The sequence below is a fragment of the Leptonychotes weddellii genome, chromosome 1, assembly GCF_054177405.1.
Source record: "Leptonychotes weddellii isolate Sample4059 chromosome 1, ASM5417740v2, whole genome shotgun sequence".
Classification (NCBI taxonomy): domain Eukaryota; kingdom Metazoa; phylum Chordata; class Mammalia; order Carnivora; family Phocidae; genus Leptonychotes; species Leptonychotes weddellii.
In genome coordinates this window covers 123840889-123865482 of record NC_138369.1, presented here as the reverse complement: position 1 = coordinate 123865482, position 24594 = coordinate 123840889, and the positions used below count along the sequence as shown (strand labels likewise).

The 24594-nt window shown below is 40.3% G+C and overlaps 1 protein-coding gene across 1 annotated transcript in view; it reads right to left on the bottom strand.

The window, feature by feature from the left end:
* IL1RAP (interleukin 1 receptor accessory protein) overlaps positions 1–24594 on the bottom strand; it is a 121058-nt gene that overhangs the window by 34520 nt on the left and 61944 nt on the right. The window contains exon 4 of the mRNA XM_081814056.1: positions 4123–4409. Within this exon, the coding sequence (XP_081670182.1) occupies positions 4123–4409 (287 nt within the window). The remainder of the gene's footprint in view (positions 1–4122; positions 4410–24594) is intronic.

The following is a 24594-nucleotide window of genomic DNA, read 5'->3' as shown; positions in this document are numbered from 1 at the left end:
AGGGGGAGACGAACCATGAGAAACTATGGACTCTGAGAAACAAACTGAGGGTTCTAGAGGGGAGGGGGCTTGGGGGAGGGGCTAGCCTGGTGATGGGTATTAAAGAGGGCACGTACTGAATGGAGCACTGGGTGTTATACGCAAACAATGAATCATGGAATACTACATCAAAAACTAATGATGTAATGTATGGTGATTAACATAGCATAATAAAAAAATGTTAAAAAAATAATAAATAAATAAATAAATAAAATAAAATAGCAACTCCCTATTTAAAAAAATGTGTTATGGAGGTATTTCCTATACCAATTTGACATCACAAAATAAAAACAGACACAATTCACTACTGTTGGTATACTAAAATATTTACATTTTAGGATGCCTGGGGAATGGCATTTATGTTTGAATGTCTACACAGGTCATTTAGTCTGCCTCAGGGCTCTTCTCCTCCCATCAGCCCACCTTCTACATGGAGGCTTTCCATGTCATCCTCCATGCACCCCATTTCTAAATTAGGCCTCTCATTCTCTGAGCACCTCAAACATTTCCTTGATTGAATTTATATAGTTCAAACAGGACATGACCATGTGTGTCTTCTTTTGTTCCTTGCATGTAGTACAGCGTCTAAACTTTCAGTAGGCACCAACTAAATGTTTCTTAAATGAATGGAATGGATGTAAAATGTATGTCTATGCATAGGAAAACAATAAAGGGTACACAGATAATAAAAATAACTGATTTCTTAAGGTGATGGGTAAATGGGTCATTCACTGTCTACCCTTTTTTGTGATGTCTATTTAAGGTGCCAAATACAGGGGTGCCTGGGTGGCTCAGTGGGTTAAGCGTCTGCCTTCAGCTCAGGTCATGATCCCAGATTCCTGGGATCGAGCCCCGCATCAGGCTCCCTGCTCAGGGGGAAGCCTGCTTCTCCCTCTCCCACTCCCCCTGCTTGTGTTCCCTCTTTCGCTGTGTCTCTCTGTCAAATACATAAATAAAATCTTTAAAAAAAATAAAAAAAATAGGGGCGCCTGGGCGGCTCAGTGGGTTAAGCGGCTGCCTTCAGCTCAGGTCATGATCCCAGGGTCCTGGGATCGAGCCCCGCATCGGGCTCCCTGCTCGTCGGAGAGTCTGCTTCTCCCTCTCCCTCTGTCTGCCGCCCTGCCTACTTGTGCCCTCTATCTCTGTTAAATAAATAAATAAAGATCTTTAAAAAATAAATAAATAAATAAATAAAAATAAGGTGCCAAATACATATTAGATACTCATTAACTAATTAATTGAGACTAAATACAATGAAATGGGGGGATGCATTTCCCTCCCCAAGAAGGGATGTTTAAAGATGATTTATGACAATGGTAATAAGGTGAGAAGGGAGAGTGGCAGCGATAATCGCCACCTAAAAATAGCAAAAGGTCTACCACATGGAAGAAGTATGCTACAGGTGGAAATTATACAGAGGGTAATTTTCAGCTTCATAAGATATATTCTCTGACTTAAAATAATAATGAACAGTGGTGGGACTGATTTTTCCGGCTTTAAAAGTAAAATCTGGATGTTATCCTCAGAGGGGTATTGAAGCAAGAATACAAGTGGTACAGTCCTGGAGGATGAATCTTAATTTATGGCCTTTGATTCTACACAGTTTAGTTTAAGGTCATTCTCCACTTAGGAATTGCTTCAGGGCTGTGGGAAGCTTCTGGTGTCCCCAACAGACAAGTTCACTTCTAGATTTTCTTTAGGGACATAGAAGATAGGCCGACAGGAAACCTGAAGAGATGGCCATTTGGAAGTTGATAAATCACATTAAAGGAATACTCAGGCCTTAACAGCCACACTGCTCCCGCAATGTAAAAGAAGGTTAGAAAAGTTTGAGGAAGAGCTCTAGACAAGTAGGAAACAGAAACAGAGTTAATGAAACACTAAAATGCAGAGTAGAGAACAAGGCCATCCACAAAGCTACTGATGACGCCTTCCCAGCTACTTCCTGATGTCCACCTGTGGAATGTTAACGGATTAACAGCTGCCAAAGATGGAAAGGAACTCAAGGAGCATTTAGGCTGATTTTCTCATTGGGTGGATACAGATGCCAAAGCTCTCAGACACAGACTGACGTGCCTAAGGTCACCAGCTGAGTAGCGTCAGGGCTGGGATGAGTGGATACAGATGCCAAAGCTCTCAGACACAGACTGACGTGCCTAAGGTCACCAGCTGAGTAGCGTCAGGGCTGGGATGATGGCCTGGTTTCTGTGTTTTTTCATCCAGTGCTCTTTCCACTATAATCTGTCCTAACCTCTCCTACAAAGCTGTCTTGGGACATAAATAGTGGACAAGGGGTTCTTTGGAAGACACACACTGGTCTAGAGTCCACTCCCATAAAATAAAGAGTTGGGTGAAAACCTCAAAAGCACCTTCAGAGGTTCCAAGGGACTCCCAAGGACACAGTGATGAAAATGCTTTCTGTGACAGAGAAGAGGTCCTTTTTCATTTAATTGTAACACAGCTTAAATATATCAAAAGGTAGTCACATCTCTCCATCAGAGAACAGTTCATAGCCATGAGAGACAAGGGACATTCAAAAGATGGTGTGGAATTATCTATTGTTATGTTATTCTATGCTGTTGTATTGTTATATCATTCAGCCCTATTGTTATGGGCTGAATTGAGTCCCCTAAATTCATATGTTGAATACCTAAACTCCAGTAATTCAGAATGTGACCATATTTGGAGACAAGTCTTGAAAGAGGTAATTAAGGTAAAATGAGAATGGTGGGCCCTAATCCAATATGACTGTGTGCTTATAAAAGAGGAGATTAGGACAGAGATGATGCAGGGGGGAGACCATGTGAAGACATGGAAAGAAGATGGCCATCCACAAACCAAGGAGAGAGAAATGACACCAATCCTGCCAACACCTTGATCTTGGAATTCTAGCCTCCAGAACTGCAAGAACACAAATTTCTGGTATTTAAGCCACCGTCTGTGGTGTTTTGTTTTAGTAGCCCTAGCAAAGATAGGAAACTGTGTAAAAACAAAACAAAAACAAAAACACTCATAATCCATAAGCCAGATGGGAATTTAAAAAACAAAGTCAGGCTTGGAAGCTAAAAGGGGACCTTGGGAAAAAAAGTAGCCAAAGATCTAAGCCTCAAAAATGATTATTCTTCAGAGGCACTTCAGGTTTTGTTTTGTTTTTTTTTTTAAGATTTTATTTATTTGCAAGAGAGAGAATGAGAGACAGAGAACGTGAGAGGGAGGAGGGTCAGAGGGAGAAGCAGACTCCCTGCTCAGCAGGGAGCCTGACGTGGGACTCGATCCCGGGACTCCAGGATCATGACCCGAGCCAAAGGCAGTCGCTCAACCAACTGAGCCACCCAGGTGCCCCGCACTTCAGGTTTTTTAAAGCTTTTTTTTTTTTTCAGAGCAGAAACAGTATTAATCTGTGGTAATAGAAGAATAGGTATATTATGGAATAAAATGCAAAATCTACATGAATTTTCAAGATTAAACAAAGTGGATTTGAAAGAAATTTTGCAGTCTTGGTGGGGTTCTTTGGATTATATTCTTAGATTCCCAGTGATACGGTGTTTATTTGCTTTGTAGGGGAATTTTGGTGAAAAAGTTTGAAAGGCATTGTTCTAAATACATTTGATATCTCCCAAATATTCTTTCTTCCATAGGCATCCTAAGGCTTTCTTCTGTGTCAGGGACCTCGAAAGATGCCAAGAATAACAGAAATGAATAGGTCCTGCTCTCCACCCTGCTCATTGTCTAGGGAAATAGATGCTTGCAGGTGGGGCAGAAATGCAGGCAGGTTCTAACATCAGGGAAAAGGCACAAATAAACAAGGCTCTATGATTAGATAATCTTGATATACATCAGGGTTTGAAAAGGAGCCACTTATGGAGAAAGTTCGCAGGAGTACAGCCATTTTTCTCTGCACACCTCTTAGGCAACCTCTGCTAATCCACTGAGGTGAGGTGTAACTCCAGATGTTTTCTTCCCTTACATATTCAGTCTGACATATACATCTGGAAAAACTGTGGTTGTAATTTCTTCCCTGAAGAAATTACATCATCCAGGAACTAAAGGGAAAAGAGACAGTCATCACCAAGAATCAGGTTACCTTAACATGCAGGTGTAGTTGCCCGTGTCATTGAGGAGGGTGGGTCGGAACCAGAGCACGTCTTTCTCCTTACTGATGCGGTTGTCAGGGAGGCGGAAGTTAATCGGCTCCTCCAGGTCCCGGTCCTGCCTCGTCCAATACCAGATCAGAGTAAGGCCCGCCGAGTGAGCTGTGCTGTAGTTGTATTTCAAGAAATGTTCAAAGAGTGGGCACTTGATGCGAGCTGGCTCATCTTCAAACACTTGGATCTGCCTCATGGTATCAAGTCCCCAATCATCACAGCGTTCTGGAATGATCAAAAACAAAGAAGAGGCCAGTGAGTTATCTCATGTTAAAGGCCTGGAGAAAACACACCTTCTCAGGACACCCAATTTTTTCCAGAAACCCCCTTGTCTGGCTATGTTCAGTAGCCTCTCTGTAATAATAGCATGGGAGTAGTCACCTGTGGCATGAAGAAATGACTTTTCCACCTTCCTTTATCATCTTTTCATTACCTCATGGAGAATGATTTGATCTGATAACTTGATCCTGTCGTACCTTATAAGGTATGGGGGAGAATCTCGCCTGAAAAAAGCAGTCATGTGCTCTTTCACCCTCTGGAAACAGAGGAGGTTCTGAGGGGAAAATTATAACTGAAAAGACAACCCTCCAAGACTCTCAGTTCTTCCCTGGTCTCCTGATCTCCAGGCTAGATCTGCCGAGGCAAAGATATCTACATCATAGACTCAGGAGCAAAACTAGATATGTAATAAATAAAATGAAGTATGTCACTAAACTTTATGGTTGCTTATTAAGGCAACGTTTTTGTGGCAGCAGATAATTGAGAGAACAACTAAATTTGTGGTTACTTTAATTTTGATAAAAGCAAAGAATTTGAAGCTTTATGACTTGCAGAAGGATTTGTAAGCAATAAATCCCTAGGTAAGTAATAGGTCTCTGAGAAATTTAACAAACTGGCTTTTCCAAGTCTCAGCAAATTACTATTATTTATAATTGCTATGCTTTTAATAAGAAACACCTTTTAAAATCCAGTATACAAAGAAAGAATTGGGAAGATCAAAATGTTGTTCACACCAATACGAACATGATAGTAATTTTTTTCATAAAACATCTATCTTACCAAATTCTTCAAATACAATTTCATTAAAGCTACAAAGTTGCAGAATCAGCTCATTCAGTTTATAGGAAATTACAACCACAGTTTTTCCAGATGTATATGTCAGACTGAATATATACAACCATTTTCACCCCTTTCTGAAACTCCACTAAAACTAAAATAATTTTTTCAAGACATAACCCCAAGTAAGAGCAAAAATAGGAGAAAAGATAGTAACAACATCAAAATTGACAAGCTGTAACCAGTTCGGCCCATTTAAATAGATAAATCCTAAACCAGCAGGGAAAAGCTGGGGAGCACACCCATGTGCATTTCAGAACACTGGGAAAACCCAGAAGGAACTGCCAACCCCAAGATAAGGAATCACCATTGCCATTAGCCCAATATCTCTGGGTTCTCTTCCTAGGCATATTGTAAGAATCTGCTTTTCTGCCCCTCTGGAGGAGGGGCCATGTGACCGAGTTTGGCCAATATGATGTAGTGAGTGTCACTTGTGTTGATTATCTTAAGGGCTAGAGCATATTTTATCATGCTCCATTTTCTTCTGCCCTGGCAAATATAAAAGCACAGAGACTAAGCCTCCTTTAGCTTGGGTCCCTTGATGTAGATGACATACAGCAAAAGAAGAAAAAAAAAAAAAAAAAACAGAAGAGAACCATCAATTAAATAAGTTGATGAAAATAGACTTACCCCACAAAAATATTTTCTAAAATCGTGGAAAGAGTTTAAAAACTACCAAAGAGTAAGAAAGGAGATAAAAAATGATCACATACAAAAGACAGGAATCGAAATGGCTGTGGAAATTTCAAAAACAAGACAAGAAGCTAGAAAATAATGAAGTTATCTTCTTTTTTTTTTTTTTAACATATAATGTATTATTTTCAGGAAGAGAAAAATGAAGGCGGGGAAATAGGAGGGGGAGACGAACCATGAGAGACTATGGACTCTGAGAAACAAACTGAGGGTTCTAGAGGGGAGGGGTTGGGGGGATGGGTTAACCTGGTGATGGGTATTAAAGAGGGCACGTACTGAATGGAGCACTGGGTGTTATACGCAAACAATGGATCATGGAACACTACATCAAAAACTAATGATGTAATGTATGGTGATTAACACATCATCATAAAAAAAATAATGAAACAATATAGGTGAAGGGAAATTATTTCCAATCTTGAATCTAAACCCAAGGAAACAATCAAGTGTGAACATGGCATTTTCAGACACATCAAGACCCAGTAATTTTCCTTCCCATATGCTCTTTATCAGGAGGCTTCTGAGGTACTTGCTGTTACCAAAATGAGAGGGGGAAAAAATAGCAAATTATGGGATCGAGGAAGAGGGGATCCAATTCAAGAGAGAGGGGAAAGAAATCCGCAGAATAACAATGAAAGAGATCTCAGGCTAACAGCTATGCAGCGGGGTTTAGGGTGAACAAGTGTAAATAGAAGGTAATGGAAATCTCCAGTTAAAAAAATGATAATTGTAACTAATGAATTATCTGATGAAATTAGCACTGTGGAAAATTATGCTAAAAGGCAACTGTAAAGTATGAAAACAGTTACCCAAAAGGTCCAAATTAAAGTAAGCATATGAAGGCAAGGAAATTAATAACTTCCCAAAATAAGAAAGTAAACATAATCACAGTTCACTAATATATGAAGGCATATTAATTAAATGATTATTGATTTAACCAAATATTGTAGTATTAGCAGATAGAGAGGAAAGGGTAAGTTAAGGAGAGGGGATGGCTATTTAAGAGAGGAAAAAAAAATCTCATTTAATATAATTAAAAAGTGAACAATATAATGCCCGGGGTTACTAAATGAAAAATAGCAATATACACAAATTGATTAGCAAAATATAGATAGGAAATGCGAGAATAAATAAACAAAATACTTAAAAGTGGTGGCTGCTGAAGAAGAGAGCTAACGGATGTGAGGAAAGTTAAGGAAGAAAGAGTACAGTTTTTTTGGTATAAGCCTTTTAATATATTGGCCTTAAAAAAAATCTCCATGAATGATTTCCATTGAACATCATTAAAATAATAATTAAGAAAAAAAAAAAAGGAAGGGAGGAAGGGAGGGAGGGCATATCTATCATGCAACACAATTGGCAAAGCCATTCTCAGTGTTTAACCACCCTGATCGTATTTACTCTGTTAGGAAAAAAAAAAAAAGCCTTGATTTCATTTTTTAATTTGGTATCACTATGCTTTGGCACAGCAGTCATTTCACTTTTGACTCACCAAGTGATAGTTTAAAAGAAAAAGAGAACGACAGGCTGTTGGGCGGCTGATGGTGTCTGGACCTTCACCATATTATTTGTTATCTGAATGACAAAGATGCTACCGCCTTCCGCATTGCATAAAAATATTCTTTATGCTGCTCCTAAAGGCACCTCTCTCAAGAGCTCTGCACTATTTGTCCACATCTGGATGACAGCAGAGGCAAGGCGATCAGATGCAAATGATCGTCCTTCCTGCAACCCTACTCTCTGATATATCTCAATTCAGATCGCCCCAACTTGGGCCAGTAGACAGCAGTCTCACGCCATGACTCTCTTAACAGGAGCACTGGAAAACTGGAGAGAAAGTGGAAGCCCTTCGGAGGGCTAATGGTACTTTGATTAAAGGAGACTTCCTGACACCAACATTACAAATTATCACTTTGTTTGGTCCCTGGAGGTCTTTACAGTCCTGGGCACGATTAATAGTAAGATAGATGACAAGTGACAGGTCAATTTTTCTTGTGTAAAAGTAGGAGAATGCACACTGTGGAAAGGGAGACAAACAGAGAGCTGGTGGGACACCCCAACCACAAGCTGGTGTGACATCCCACCAACTTAGGAAGTACGAAATGGAACTTTGGTGACCACAAGGGTAGATGTGGCAGAGACTGGGTAAGTGTTCATGAACCCTGGTTGGAGACTACACAGATATCCTTAGCAACTGAACCGGAGCTATTTGATTTGGTTCCGGCCAATGAATGAGGCCAGAAATGGTTTATCTTGAAACTCCCAACATAATCTCCGACGCTCTCTCCTGTCCTCATATGGAGACCCTGAGGGCCAGAAAAGTTTGAATAAGGTAACTTCACAAGATGGAAGGGGTCTGGATTCCTCTCACTGCTTGGAGCAGAGCTCCACAGAGATGCCATCACTCTCTCAAGGGGCTGTGGTTGAGTGAAAAATCAACTTCTGTTGTGTTAAATCACTGAGATTTGGGGGACATGTCACAGTGACTAGCTTTACCTATCTTGACTACTAAAAGAAGGCAGAATTTTCCTTTTATAACATAACTCAATAAATCAAGTGCAGACACATTTTAAAATAGCATTTGTTAAAGGCCCTTGCATACTAAAATTCAAATACAGATCAATCACCAAGATTTGGGGCTGATTCCTGAGACTTAATATCTTTTCAATCAATAATGTGATTCATCTTAAAGTGGAAAAGAGATCATTACACCTGCTAGGTATCTCCCTTACAGAATGTTCCTTGGGCCAAATAAACATATCTATAAAGCGAATCAGCCTCCATTACATTAGGGACTGAAAACACACGTATCGGTATTCCTAAACATTAGCCCAGAAAAGGTATTATTATTGAGCTTTTTCTTTGGGTTATTTTCCCATTTGAAATTTGTTCTGTGAGTTTTTAAGTTTCCCTTGCCAGCCAGCCACCTGAGGGTATTTTGTCAGAGCTTTTTAAATTATCCAATGAACAAATAAAAATAAAATCTATGGCAACAGGCTGGAGTGTCATGTAATACCAAATTAATTATATGACTCACTGCAGGCACCAGCCGAAGAAAAGACTGAGGAAAAGGCTGTTATGCAAATAGATTTGTCTCTAATACCAGCAAAGGGAATTTAGCAAATTATTGGCACAGAGAATTACTTTTTGTGTAGAATGTCCGTTCTTACCCAGTTGACTCCACAGTGGAAGTCCTCTCTAAATTGGCCCTCAACATGGGGAGCCACAAAGTCATCGTTTTCCTCAGCCAAAGGATTTCTTAAGGCTGAGGCTTGGTGGCACTGAGAACTAATGGAATGTGCAAAGCCTCCCAAAGCCAAGTCACTGGAAAATCCAACCCACGCTCCTGACAGCAATTAGCATTTATATAGCAGGGTATACATTTTAACTAATTAATCTCACAACACCCTCTTGGGCTTTCATGCCCATTCCCACATTACATGCCAGGAAACGGAGACAGAGAGATTAATTGACTTACTTTTGCCTGAGTAGTAGCACAAATAAAAGCTGCCTGAACATAGATCTCGGATGCTTGTCCCCAGTCTACGCTCACACATTCAAAGCAAGATATTTCCCACAGGAAAGCTATTCATGTATTTGTATTTATTAAATATTCGCTCAGAGCCTGCTGTGAGCAAGGCACTGTGCTGGGTGCTGGGGCAGAGAGACATGCAGACTTAAAAACTCAGGAAGCTCAGGTACAGGAAAGAAAGAGGAAGCGATTTAACTACTGGAATTACGTCCCATATGTAATTATTTGCCATGTACCCTTTATCTGACATATTGCCTTGGACAAAATGCTTCCCCTCTCAGACTCAGTTTCTGCATGTATCCCATGCCCACCTTATAGTGTTGAATGAGGACTAAAGGGCCCCGTAGAATGAAAGGAGCTCAGGACAGATTAGGTTAAATTCGCATAATAAATCTGAGTAGGTCCTCGCCTGTCAAGAAGTTGACAATCTTGGAAAAAAGGAAGACTAAATGAAAATACCTGGCGGAATGAGCCCACTATTATAACAGGCTTCTAGGTAGGAGAACAGCTATTATATGATTATATCATATTATGTTAGATAGGGGATGGTAATGGTAGTCCTGAGATTGGACTGTGATCAGAAACAGTCCCTTTTTTACATCTTCAACCAGAACTCAGTGGGCTTTAAAAACTGTCCCATCGGTACATTCTAGGAATCTTATCTAGGCCTGAGGGCAGAGATTAAGTATAACGGAAAGGCTAGCTTTACAATGCATTTTTACAGTTTTGCTTAATTTTGTCTTTCTAGAGGTATGCGTGGCTTCTCGGGAAATCTGAGCCTGGGACGGTGATCCAGGGAGAATCCAAGGTGTGAGCAATGTTGCATGAGTGACACGATGACAAAGAGTAAGTCAACGAGTTAAGTGGGGGTGACTTTTCAAGGCAAGATATAGGGGTGCCAGACACTGAAACACTAGCAGGAGCCCTGACAGAAGACGCATGTGGCACAGAGCACAGAGCAGTACGGTGGAGGGTAACACACACGATTCAAAGGCAGGCTTTGAATTCAAACCTTCTGGCTTTAATAAGTCATTTAAAAACTACATACTGAGCATCCTGTCCTGTGGCAAATGCTAAAGCAGATGCTCAGGATGCACTGGGGAACAAAACAAAGGTCGCATGGAGCTCACCTTCTTAACACAGAGAGACCGACAATAAACAGTTGACACACTAAAGAAGAAACATATAGAGTATACCGGTAGGTAAGTCAATGGAACAAAGAAACACATAAAACCTGGTAAGAGGGATCAGGAATGAGGGAGGGGGAAGAGGGAAGAGGGAGAAGCATGCAATTTTGAAGAGGGTAGTCAGGGTAAGTCCCTCAGCCATTATGAACCTCAGCTTCCCAAACCAGAAATTCAAGTTCATACTTGAATGTACTTGAATGTACTCTACTCTGTAGATTAGTTATGAAAACTGAATGAGCCTAAGACATAAAGTACTATACATAGCAACTGTAAAGGTCTATGCACATACCATCTACAATTAATCTGTGGACTGCCATTTTCTATGGAAAACACTTCCGTCACTCCAGTCTATGCAAGAGACTGCTAGACATGTCCCATTTACCATGTCCACACACTCCCTTTCTTCAAAAGTATGGGAATTTTCATCTGGGCACATTGCCATTCAGAATAAAGGCTACATTTCCCAAACTTTTCTGTCACTGGGAAGTGCTCAGGTGACAAAGTTCTGACCAATAGAATATGTTTGAAATTTCATGTGGTAGATTCTAAAAACCATTCTTTTTTTTTTTTTAACTTTGTTTTTTTTCTTTTAAGATTTTATTTATTTATTCACGAGAAACAGAGAGAGAGAGAGGCAGAGGCAGAGGGAGAAGCAGGCTCCCCGCAGAGCAGGGAGCCTGATGCGGGACTCGATCCCAGGACCCTGGGATCATGGCCTGAGCCGAAGGCAGACGCTTAACCGACTGAGCCACCCAGGCGTCCCTCTGAAAACCATTCTTGAGAGGTGCTGATATGTTCCTATGTTTCCTATGCTCCTGCTACCATCCTGCTGCTTGGAACATGGATGCTACATCATGGACCATGAGAATGAAGGCCACACCCAAAAAATGGTGAAATGGGAAAGTGAAAGGAGTAACATAAGGCACTGCCTTACCAGCCCTGAGCTTTCTAGCTGTAGATTTTACATGAGAAATAAATCTTTGTGTATCCTTTCTACTCCGAGTGTCATCCACAACCCACCAGCATCATCAGAGTCTTGAGAGCTTGTCAGAACTTCAGATCTTCTGCACCACCTAGACTACCTGAATCAGAACCTACAGCTTAACAAGATCCTCAGATTATTCCTAAGCCCATTAACATTGGCTATGTATTAGTTTAAGCCACTGCTATTTTGCGTCTCCTTATTCACAGCTAGTCATCATACCAAAGGATAACAATGTCTTATTTCATCTGTTCAAGTCGGCAGGTGGTTGAACAATTTGTGAGATTATCTCCACCCTATAAGTCTGTCTCTTTGGTTAATTACATTTAAAACATATATTCTTTTTTTGTCCCTCAATGGAAAAAATAAAAATATCGGGATAGTTTTCGAGCAATGTTCTATAGTAAACAACCAGTTTAAAAAAAAAAAATCTACAAACTACATTTCCTGGAGTAGGCTATAAGTAGAAAAAAATACCATTAAAACAGGTGTTTTTTATTCAAGGGAGAGCTACTCAAGCAAACGTCTAGAAAACGTTTCTGAAGTTCTGTGGTTGTCAACTAAGCTGTCAAAAGAAGAGAGAGAAGTTAGGGGTGGGGGAGGAAGAAATGGAGCGGCTGGCCGTGAGCATCCATCAGACATCCTCACGTTGCTTGTGCTGTTCAACAACACTGCGCTCATAACTCGGCAGATGGTTTTCCTGGACCAGATAATTAGACATACCTTACTCCCACCAAAGAAGGGAGTTTTCTTGATTGAGTAATTTGAAGAAAATAAGAAATAGCCCTGAGCAGATGATAAGATTTGCCAGATAAGGAAAGAATGCCAAATTCAGAAAGCTGGTTGACGGGGGCCGGGGGTGGGGTTCCACAAGCTACAGCTTCAATTTTGCAGGTGTCATTAGAGTTTGTTTCTAGAACAAGTTTTATCCCCGACTGTGTGCCACTCCTCCCCTCAGCACTGGACATTCATCTTTACACTGACCTAAAGACTGCTATTTTATATCAATTAAAAGGGGTGGGCCTGGCCCTTTAAAAAAAAAAAAAGTGGAGAAAATAATTACCAGGCAAACCTGAAAACAAAGAAAATAATGAAAAGGAAGAGGTGAAAAAAAAAAAAGGAAAAAGAACCCTCACAGATGAAAAACAACCCAATCTATGAAGTTTAAATTCAGAACATATACCATTGCAGGTGATACTTAAAGGTACAGAATCAAATTATCTAAAGGATGAATGAACCAAATTATCATTGCAGGATGAGTACACCCGAGCTCTGAACAGTTTAGTTTTCAGGCAATCTGTCATGTGGAGGTTCTTCTCTGAGTTTGTGAACATGAGTGCCACGTTCCTCAAAGTTTCCCTCGTGGCAGAGGACCTGAGGAAAAACCCTGGGGTCTCCAGAGAGTTTTCCAGTCCCTGGGTCTAGAGGAGCTGCTGAAGGTCTGTAGGCTCGTTCTTGTCTCCATGCAGTCAGTCCACAGCCAGCTTTCGGAGCTCCAACAAAAGGACCCTTAATCATCATGTGTTAATGTCCAAGGAGGGTCCAGAAGCCCCCCTTCCTGCTGCTGTGCACAATGAGGAAGAACATGGAATAGCATCATCTAATAGCCACCTACAAACAGCTCTGTTTCTCTCATCAAAGTTGCAGAGGGGGTTAGCAGGCTAAAGAATGGATTCTGGGTGTGCTGCCTCTGTACGATGGTGCCATTATTTTCTTAAAAAAAAAAAATCACCGTAATGAGCATCCTCATGCAGCTGAAGGGAATGATTTTCTTTGCAGGGCTGTTGTGACAACAAATAAACTGGCTTATGTCAAGTGTGGCACTGTACACTGGAGAAACTCTAAGCAGTCATTAGCTGGTTTTTATGCCCCCCACCCCCAGCAATCTTTTCTAATCCATGATTAAGATGTAAAGATCCAATTACTATTCTCATATCATAATCAAGCAGCTTTTCGCTCTCTATCTTCATGATTACGTAATATTTATTCAGGGTCCGACGAGGGCTAGCGGCTATAAACATGGTGTCTGCCTTCAGATTTCCATTCAAGAAATAGATTATCAGCATTGGAAGTCAAAGTATTTCACACTTTATCATAGAGTCTCAGAATGTACGGGTCTTAGATCTGGTCATAGCCCCCAGGGGCGGTAGAATAGCTGGTAATCCACCATACCACAGAGTAGTGAATGAAGCTAAGAGAGAATAAAAACAGGTCTGAGACAAGGGCCAACAATCTAGGATAGAGATGGGGAGGGCGCAAACCAAGTCTCTTATATCCCGAAACGACTTTCCCGATGGTGTACACAGTAACTAGTCTCTGGAGTCTGACAGTCCCAGTTCAAACCCTTGTCCTGTCACTTCCTACCCATGTGAGCACATGCAAGTAAATTAAATGTTCCCACGTGTCAAAGAAGGCTGATTCGAAGATTATATGAGACAGTACTTTTAAAGTATTTAGCGAGAGCTGTTCAGTGGTTCTCACTATTAGTAATATTACATTCCTCTCTTAATTCCAAACTGAGTGTGGCCAATTTCAAACTTGAAAGTGGCCCAATAAATGTTGTTAACATTTAACCTATGGGGGCTTACCTCTAACCAAGTGTTTAAGGGCATTAGACTACAAGGCAATTTTAAAAACATTTAGAACAACCCTTTCATTTTACAAATGGGGCAACTAAGCCCAGAGAGCTAACTTGATAAATGATGTTGAGCTCACGAGTGGCAAGCAAAGAATCACTTCTTTTCGATCCAAATGTCATGTCCTTTCTATTACATCATCCAAATACACATCTGCAGAAACTTTCCCAGTTGGTATTGGGAATGTACATAGTACAATATTATATTCCTCTTCAAAACAGAGGATTAAAAAGGCAAAAAAAAAAACAAAAACAAAAAAAAAAGCCCAAACTTCAGAATATCAGAACAAATAGCATTAATGGTGGGCCATAGAAGATAATTTTGTGTGCATTCGGTATGATCAAGCCACACAATTATTCTTTTCCTCCCTCTCATTCTACAGGTAAAGACGCTAATATGTGGATCTTGTCTTTGAGGCTGAAAGCAAAGTATGTGGTAATGTGGACCATACTTGTGGCACCTGGAAAGAAGGAACCTGTTTCCTCATATGTAATAGTGCAGGAAGCAAAAACAAAGCCAATGAAAGTAGCTACCACATAGGACTGTTGACAGGGGTTAAAAAGATCATACACAAAAATACCACATGCTTGGGTGCACCGTATGAACTTAATAAATTTTAGCTACAACTATTATGTTGATTTTTACTGATGAGGGAATTAAGACCTAGAAAGATAGCAGGAGAAACAAATTATTGTGTGTATTTGTTTGTGAGTTTTTATTGCATTTTACCGGAGCCAGGGACAGAAAACACAAAATTAAGATTTGAGTCCCAAAATATAGAAGGCAGGCAAAGCATGGACTGACTTCTTAATTAGCGAAGATAGCTCGAGCAATCACTTTTCCACTCAACGGCGTGATGGAAATGTAAAGCCCTCTAGGTACTCAATGGGTCTTTGTGCCCTCCATCCTCACATCTGACTTCTCAACTGGAGGTTCGGGGAGGCTTGTTCAGTGAAAGTACATCAAGGGATGAACTCAGTTAGGAGCTATACGGTTGTTCCACCTCAAGACTTGCAGCCATATTCTACACACGACTACAAAGCCAAAGGAAAGAGCATCTTGTGAGCCTTGCCAGTAACCTCCCCAGCAATCCTCAGGAAATTGCCTGGAGTGAAAGGGCATTTGAGATCTTCATCAGCTGCCAGGAAGAGACACAGGCTACAATCCTGCCACTGCATTTAAGAGAGGCATCCCCTGTGAGATGCCAGTGCAGTCTCATTCAATTTTAATAATGTGTCAAGCATGTAGATTTTTCTTGAAGGCTGGTAGTGACAAGCAGAAGACAAAAGATTCTGAGAGAAAATCAGGGGAAGAAAACATCAGAAGCTGAGAGCATAAGCCACGGGGTTTGGGGAGACGTCTGGCTGTGAATGATGAAGGGGTGGCTGGAAGAATTCACAAGGGAGGAGTTCTGAGTGGCTGTGTTTTCAGTGGCCCCTCAGCTAGAGAACAGTGTTAGCTCCCAAGGGGAGGAAACAGATCTTGGGAAAACAAATGCCAAGATACAATCATGGTCCACATTTCTAAATATTTAAGTCACCTATAATCCCCTTTGCATCTTAGAAAACTGCTACACGTTGGAACTGGAAGGAGGCCTTCTGAATCACCCAGCAACATGCCACATTATACAGATTAGGCTCTGAACCCAGAGGGGTGAAGGAATGCCTGAGGGAAAGACTGGTTAGTAGCAGAGGCAGGATGAAACCTTCCAGATTCCTAGTCATTCACCCTGTATCACAAGTAACTTTTGCCTATAAAACCAACTATGAAAGAGAGTTTCACTACACTGACATTAATCAGTCTTTGTTTTTGCTTTTCCCCCAGTATGTCAGAGGTTGAATTTTTATACCTATATTTACATTCTGGTTGGTTGGTTGTTTTTAAGTATAGGTGACACACAATGTTACATTCGTTTCAGGTGTACATCAGTGATTCAACCACTGCGTACATTATGTTCTGCTCACCGTAAGGGTAGCCTCCATCTGTCCCCCATACAATGCTATGACAATACATTCAGCCTCTTGACTCACCACAGTCTTAAGGTTGAGGACATTCACCTCTACTATATGTAGTGCTGAAGAGAAAGGGGAAACTACAAATCAACTTTTCTAAACTCCAGAGCTCTTACAACTTAGGAAGCCAAACAGGAGGAGGAACTCTCCATATATGAAGTAAAAGCAGTTTAACTCCAGGAAAATAAAAATGTAGAGTGTCTTCTATACTCTCCTTCCAATTGTGAGTCCTCTTTCTCAGGGCACACTGTTCCCTCTCTATACACACTCACCAGGGGCTATGCACCAATGGTCCTCCATTGAAAAAAAAAAGCAAAATAATTACTCTAAAGTAGAAAAATGAAATGACAGTAAGAGAAATTGGTGCAAGATCAGGAAAAGGGTCTGTTTTCATTGCCACGAGGCCTGTTAGGAGCTTCATGGTACAACTGAAGTTGTCCAGGTCTGTATATCTATGGGGGTATGTGTTTATACAGGTATAAATCCCCCGGCAAAACTGTCCAGTCCAGAATGCTCATCTCTAGGCATCTCCAGCCTCCCAATGCTACATTTCCCTGCCTCGTGGAGAGACTGATAATGAAGGTCATTGATTAGAAACACAGCTTGTTGTTTCCATACTCTTAGAGGCAGGAAAATGTTCCAAACTCATCACTTAATCATTGCCTTGTTCCCCCTACCATATCTCATCCAAGATGACAAATCCATAACTGTTAATAGGATCCATAATAATTTATATTTTACCTGGCAGCTTCAGACACATGATGTTCTTTGATCACAGAAGGAGGCATTGTTGCCCCATTTTGGAGTTTGGCTCAAAGAGAGGCTCAGGAATGATTTGGGAAAGTCACAGTGCTAGTGGGCAGCAGAGCTTTCTGACTCCAGAACCAGTAACCCTCCCAGGGCCAGTCCTTTCTCCATTAACCCTCTCAGGCTCTCTGGTATCATGCTCAGTCCTTTGGTTTCCAGTTTAGAGACTTTATATATAATCTCTTCCCTCAATTCTTCCCACTCACATTGATTCTTTATGTTAACCAACATCTCAAACCATGTTCTTTCCTTCTGTCTTATACCAAACTAGCTACTGAGCTTCTCTTTGAATATGCAGATGCGATTTCAGACAGATACCTTTAAACTTCCTTGACACTAAATATGTGTACTCTCAGGAACACTTTGTAGTAGTCTCCATAGAGAATAACAACATAGGATCGGGAGACCTTATTTCTTGTCCTAACTCCATCAGTGTGACCACCATTATTATTATTATTATTATTATTATTATTATTATTATTATTATTATAAGTACCACCACCACCACCTAATAGTGAATGCTTCCCATATGTCAGGTATTAAGTGATGTACTTTTATGATCTCTTTCAATTCCCATAACCACTCTTTCAGATAGTTTTACTATTGCCTCCATTTAATAAATGAGGAGCGTGAGTCTTAGGTAAGGGAAAGAATATCCACATGATTGCACTGAGTTAAATTAATTAAACAAGAAGGCCATTAGACTGAGGTGATTTTAATGCCTTAGCAGCCTACCTAAGCAAACTAAAGCCTAAGTCTGTAATGCCTCAAGGTCAACAAACCAAAACGCAAGGAAACTGATCACAAACAGCCAACTAGACTTTATCAGCTAATGCAAGTTGCTTAAGCTATAGCCAAACAATCTTATTGCTTTGCTTCTGCCTCTTCTCTATAAAAGTCTTGCTCCCAGGGCGCCTGGGTGGCTCAGTCGGTTAAGTGTCTGCCTTTGGCTCAGGTCATGATCTCAGGGTCCTGGGATCGAGCCCCACATTGGGTTCCCTGCTCAGCGGGTAGCCTGCTTCTCCCTCTCCTTCTGCCCCCCACCTATGCTTGCTCTGTCTCTCTAGTGCTCTCCCTCTCAAATAAATAAATAAAAATCTTAAAAAAAAAATCTTGCCCCCAGTTCCTGTTGGTGGAGTGCTCCCAACCACTTCCAGTTTGTTGCTGCCTGCTTCAAATTGATATTTGCTCAAATAAACTCTTAAAATTTTTAATATGCCTCAGTTTATCTCTTAACCATAGGAAGTATGTGAGAGAGGATTCTAACACAGATCTGCCTCATTCCAGAGTCTAAAATTGAACCCTGACTGTGGCCAAGTAACTTCCCTTTTCTTGAATTCAGCTTTTTCATGTATAAGATAAAACCAGATGATCTCTAACCCCTTCCATCTCCACAGTATGATGGGTTTAGAATCAGCCCGTACATCAAGAGTGTTTTTTTTTTTTTTAAAGATTTTATTTATTCATTTGAGACACAGAGATACAGAGAGAGAGAGAGAGCATGAGCAGTGGGAGAGGCAGAGGGAGAGGGAGAAGCAGACTCCCGGCTGAGCCAGGAGCCCCATGTGGGGCTCGATCCCAGGACCCTGGGATCATGACCTGAGCTGAAGGCAGACGCTTAACCATCTGAGCCACCCAGGCGCCCCATCAAGAGTGTTTTTTAGCCTGAATCTTAAAATTCTAAAATCAAGCCAGTTTTTCAGGGAAAAGAGTGGAGTTGGGGTGGGTGGGTGGGCACTAGCTAACATAAAGTGGAACAAACCGGGTCTCTTTAACGAGAAGCATAAAATCCTTGATTAGCAGTTCCCAGCATCAGAAGGCACACATCACAGCCAAGAGGCAATGGGGCAGATCACATCTGTCTGAATTAGAGTGTCATTATCTAGTCATGTTTCCAGGAGACTCTGAAGCTATCTTCAATGCTCAACTTTCCCTCATAACACCCACTTTCAAAAAGCTGAGAAGTCAGAAATGTCAGCTTGTCCTCGAAGGCAGCTCCCTCAGGCATTAGCTGCCTCTGTCTTATTAAGAATAGTCAGGCATGACTCAGCTCCTCCATCAACTGTCTGCGAAGGAGAACATTTCATGCTGGTAGAAAATCATCTTAAGCAGAAATATGGAAGGCATTTAAGGTAGACAATTAGAGCTGCATTGCTTATTACTCAAAATCAAATCATCCTTTTCTTATCCTAGACAGGAGAGCATAATCACAGCCAATAGGGAAACAAAACTGCATTCGCTTGTAGCACATAAGATCACCCTGTCACCTCCAGTTACAACTATCAGCCACTCAAACACCTCTTCTGTCTGGGTCATAAAGAAAGGTGAACTGTGGGTTATGGCATGTCCTTCAATCAATAATCCCTTGGTGAGAACCTACTACATGCAACAGTTTATACCGCACAGTTTCCACTAGGGAGATAAAGACACAAGGAAGACAGGGTCTCTCATCTCAAAGATCTCACTATCTGGAGAGCATGCACAGACAATCGCAATGCAAACAAAATGAAGTAAATGCTTAAAAAGAAAAAAGATGTAGCATGTCATAAGAAGGCAGAAGTAGTTCTTATTTCTTACTATGAGAGGTGGGAAGTTCAATGAAACCTTCACAGAAGAGATGACATCTGAATTAAGCCCAGAAAATGAATAGAACGTGTGCTGACAGACACAAAGGGAGGAGTCCAGGCTGATGGAACATCATAAGCAAAGGCACAGAGGGCGCGGGAGCTGTGAGGAGCCGGTCAGTCAGCTGGGGCTGGATTACAGGGTGTGGACATTGGAGCAGAGCCTGAGAGTGGGAGACTAGGGTTATACAGGGGAAGGGGTTCCTACTTTATCTTGGTAGCAACTGGGAGTCACTGGTGGTCCTGGAAGAATGAAGTGACATATATTAATTACAACTATGGCAGAGGTAAGGACTCCATTGGAAAATATATTTGTGCCCTGAGGCTGTCTGATGGGTCATACACCTGTGCAATTCCACGTGATTCAGGAATGGAATTTCTCTTATCTACTTGTTATCTCTGCCTTTCCTTGTACAAACCACAAATGAAGACAAAAGATACCATTACAGAAACCTGGGCAGGAGGGAGTGGAGAGGCAGTGAAGCTAATCCCTTCTGAGGTGGTCCTTTTGCTCTACAGTTGCTGGAGTGGAGGACTGTGATTTATCAAGGTGAGAAAGGCATTGCTGTTTCCTCTCTATCTCCCAACCCCGGTCATCACCCTGATAATACATGGGGCTATAGTGGGGGCAGCTACTTTATTAGAGTTCCTAGAATTTAATTATCCAGAACCTTTATTGTTTCTCTCTTGAGCCTGTCCTCAAAGTATTTTAATAGCCAGATATAAATGAATGAATGGCAGTGTTCTGTAGTTGAGCACGCTATCTATACATCCCTTATGGCATGCAGAACACCATCCCATGGTTACAGATGTTTCAATGCCTAGATTCTCCTTCCAACTACCTAAGGGCTCCTCGTTAACAGGGCAATTCTCCTTTTCATCATCATAGCCCCGCTGTGCCTAAAAAAGCCAAAAAGCTCTGTAAACATTCTAAGCAGAGAACAGAATAGTGCTAGATCTGATGATGGGACTGGGAACAGGATTTCTAAATTATTTGAAAAAGTAAAGGTTAGCAAAGATAAGCCACAGACCAGAAGAAAATATCTTATAATTACATATCTGATAAAGAACTTATATCCAGGTTAAATAAAGAACTCTCAAAATTCAGTAAGAAAACAATTTAAAAAGGGACAAAAATTTCAATAGATATTTTATCAAAGAAGATATAGAGATAGCAAGTAAGCCTACGAAAACATAGCCCAAATCATTAGTCATTAGTTGCAAATTAAAAATTAAACAGGATACTACTCCATACGTACTAGAATGGCTAATATTTTAAAAATGGAAAATACCAACTTTTGGTGAGGATATGCAGCAGCTGAAACTCTCACTCATTGCTGATGGGAAGGCACAATGAAGTACAGTCACTTTGGAAAACAGCTTAACATTTCGTATTAAGTTAAACATACACTTACTGTACAACTACAATATTAGCTCTAGATATTTACCCAGAAAAATAAAAACTCATGTCCAGACAAAAGTCTATAACAGATGTTTATAGCAGACTTAATCATAATTGCCAAAACCTTGAAGCAGCTGAATGAACTTCAGCTAGTGAATGAATAAACAAACTGTGGTACATCTATACAATGGAATACTACTCAGCGACCAGAAATGAACTTCTGATATACTCGATAATATGAATTCATCTCAAATACATTATGCTAAGCGAAATAAGTCTAATACCATATGATTCCATCTAAATGACGTTCTGATGGATATTAAGGAGGGCACATGTGGTGATGAGCACCAGGTGTTATACGCAACTAATGAATTGTTGAACGCTACATCAAAAACTAATAATGTATTATTTGTTGGCTAATTGAACATAATAAAAAAAAATAAATGACATTCTGAGGGTGCCTGGGAGGCTCAGTCAGTTAAGCATCTGCTTTTGGCTCAGGTCATGAGATCAGGGGGTTGGGACCAAGCCCCGCATCAGGCTCCCTGCTTGGAGGGGAGTCTGCTTCTCCCTCTACCTCTCCCTCCACCCTTCCCGCACCCCCGTCCCACATACCCTTGTGCTCTCTCTCTCTCAAATAAATAAATAAAATCTTAAAAAAATAAAATAAATGACATTCTGGATAAAGCATAGTTACTGGAACAAAAAACAGATCAGCAATTTCTAGGGGCTTGAGGTCAGGGAAGGTTGACTGTACGCTAGAAGTATGAGAGAAATTTTGGGGCATAATGGAAATTTTTTGTATCTTAAGTATAGCAGCTTTTATGCTGCTGTATGCATTTGCCCAAATTCAGAGACTCCATACACCAAAAGCTGAATTATACTGTATGTAATAAAAGAGTAAATTAAAAAAAATAAATTCTAAAAGGTCAAGAGTTGTGTAGAATAAAAATGGATCTAACTAATTCCAGTCTCTTGATTAGAGATCTGGCTTTATTTACAAGGACTGGTAGGAGACAAGCATTTGCTTATGGACTCATTCTACACTGCCTCTTCCCAACCATTTCCAAGAAGTTAAATCACACAGATCCTCCAAGACCCACTTGGTCACTACCTCTCTAGATATGGCTGGCTCTCTCTTGTAACAATAACTACTTCCCACCTTGCATAATTGTTATCTGGATTTATGGCTGATCTCCTGCTAGATTGTGAGCTCAAAGACAGGGCTTGGATCCTGACTACCCAACACAGCGTCCTGCACACACAGTTTGGTGGATATCTGTTTCAAATCAGGTACAACGAGGAAGCCCCCTATAAAAGCAGAGATCAATAACTATGTAGAGATAAAAGTCTACACTTCCTCAGAACTTCCTGATATACATGTTATGCTCTCCCATACAAATAATCTCATAGCTGATGTAAACACTAAAATTTTAGGCAATTATTACATCTATTCATTCATTCACTGAGTATTTACTGAGGCAAATCCTTCTGCTGGGCACTAAAGATACAGAGGTGAATAAAACTGTGCTTGTCCACATGGAACTTTGATTCCAGGGAAGGTGACAGAAATTAAATAACTAATTAACTAAGTAATTAAGTAAATAATTAGACAATTAATAACATAGATGCTATCCTAACAGGTACAGTGAAAAAGAAGTACAGGGTAGTATGAAAGAATATATAACAGGGAGATATATATCTCTCTGAAGAACTGACTTTTGCACAGAGTGCTGTAGAACGTGAGGGACAAAGTTGAGGGGAGAGTGTGATCGCCTTAGAATAGAAGGGGAACGCTCTCTGTGAATGTCTGAAAGTATCTCAGAAAGCTTCACTGCCAAGATCAAGAAAATGGAACACAAGGAGGCTGAATCAATAGGTACAGACCCAAACATATAGAGCTATATAGGCCACCATAAGGAATTGAAACTTTATTCTCAGAATAATGGGAAACACTTCCACAACTTCCAACAGAGTAGATAGATTATTTAATTTAACATTTTAAATAGATAACATTGGCTGCCATGTGAAGAACGAGTTATAGGGAGCAAGAGTAGAAGAGGAACAGTTATGAAGCTATTGCAGAAAAGTCAAGGCTTGGACTGGATGATAGTTAGAAGTGGACAAAGCCACAGCAAAGAAGACCTAAGATGGATTGATGAGAAGTGCAAAAAAAAAAAAAAAAAGGCAACTTGGTTCAGAAGCTCTTGAACCTCAAATTTACAATATCAATTATGGAATCCTAGAAGGTTAGACTCCGAAGGAGCTTGACAATTTTACAGATGAGGAAACACAGATTCAGAAAGGTTAACTTATCCAAGGTCACCCAATGAAGTAGCAACAGAGCTAAACCACAGTATCAAGCTATTTTATGTCCCTTGTGTTATTTCTTATTTACACTTTTTAAAGTCCAAATTCAACCTCTGCTTTATTCTGAAGAGAAACCAGAGTATATTATTCTTCACTTTTAAAGTAAGCACAGAGATGGTGCCATGCATGGGTCATAGTCAATAACAGAGACCCTAAGACATTTAGACTAAGACACAGGAGATTATAAATAGCATAAAGAGAGGAACAGGACCTATTTGTTCACCATTGTATCCTAATGCTTAGCAAATGCCTGGCTCATCAGAGTATCTCAATAAATCCCTGCTCAATAAATGAATATATTTTCTTTTGCAATTATATTGAAAAATACAAATGAAAAACAATACAAATCTCAACTGATTTAGAGTCATCAAAGCCAAAATAAGTGGCAGAGAATCATGGGACCATAGACTAATTTTTAAGCAATTGGTTTTGAAGAATATGCTACTTCTTGCCTTTGAATTCTTAGAAGATTGATAAGTAAATAAACATCTGGAGAAAATGAAGCCCTTCTGGGCAAGGATTTAATTGCATTTGGAAAAGTGTATGTTTGTGGGCAAACACCCACCTTCGAATATAAAAATCTTAACCCTAATCTCTTAGTACAGAGAACCAGTTGGTCCTTACCCATATGCCAAGTGTTGTCAGTTTTAAAGGTCATCAACTGAGTTTCTGCTTACTTACTTGCTTTTGCTGATTATAAAAAAAACTCTGAAATATGTTATCTCACTGTATCTCCATAATAACTTTGTGATATTATCATCTTCATTTTATAGATAAGGACAGAGAATCACATGAAGCCAAGATTTGACTTGAGTCCAGAAATGTTTTTCTCTGCATCATATATTGTGAATTATTCAGGGCATTTTCTGACCCAGGACATTTTCTGAACTCCCATAGCAATGAGATTTTTAAATTCATTATACTGACAAAAAAGAAAATACTCAGATGTTCCTCTCCTGGATCAGAGAGTAATGGGCTATGTTGAGTGAAATAAGTCAAACAGAGAAAGACATGTATCATATGATCTCATTGATATGAGGAATTCTTAA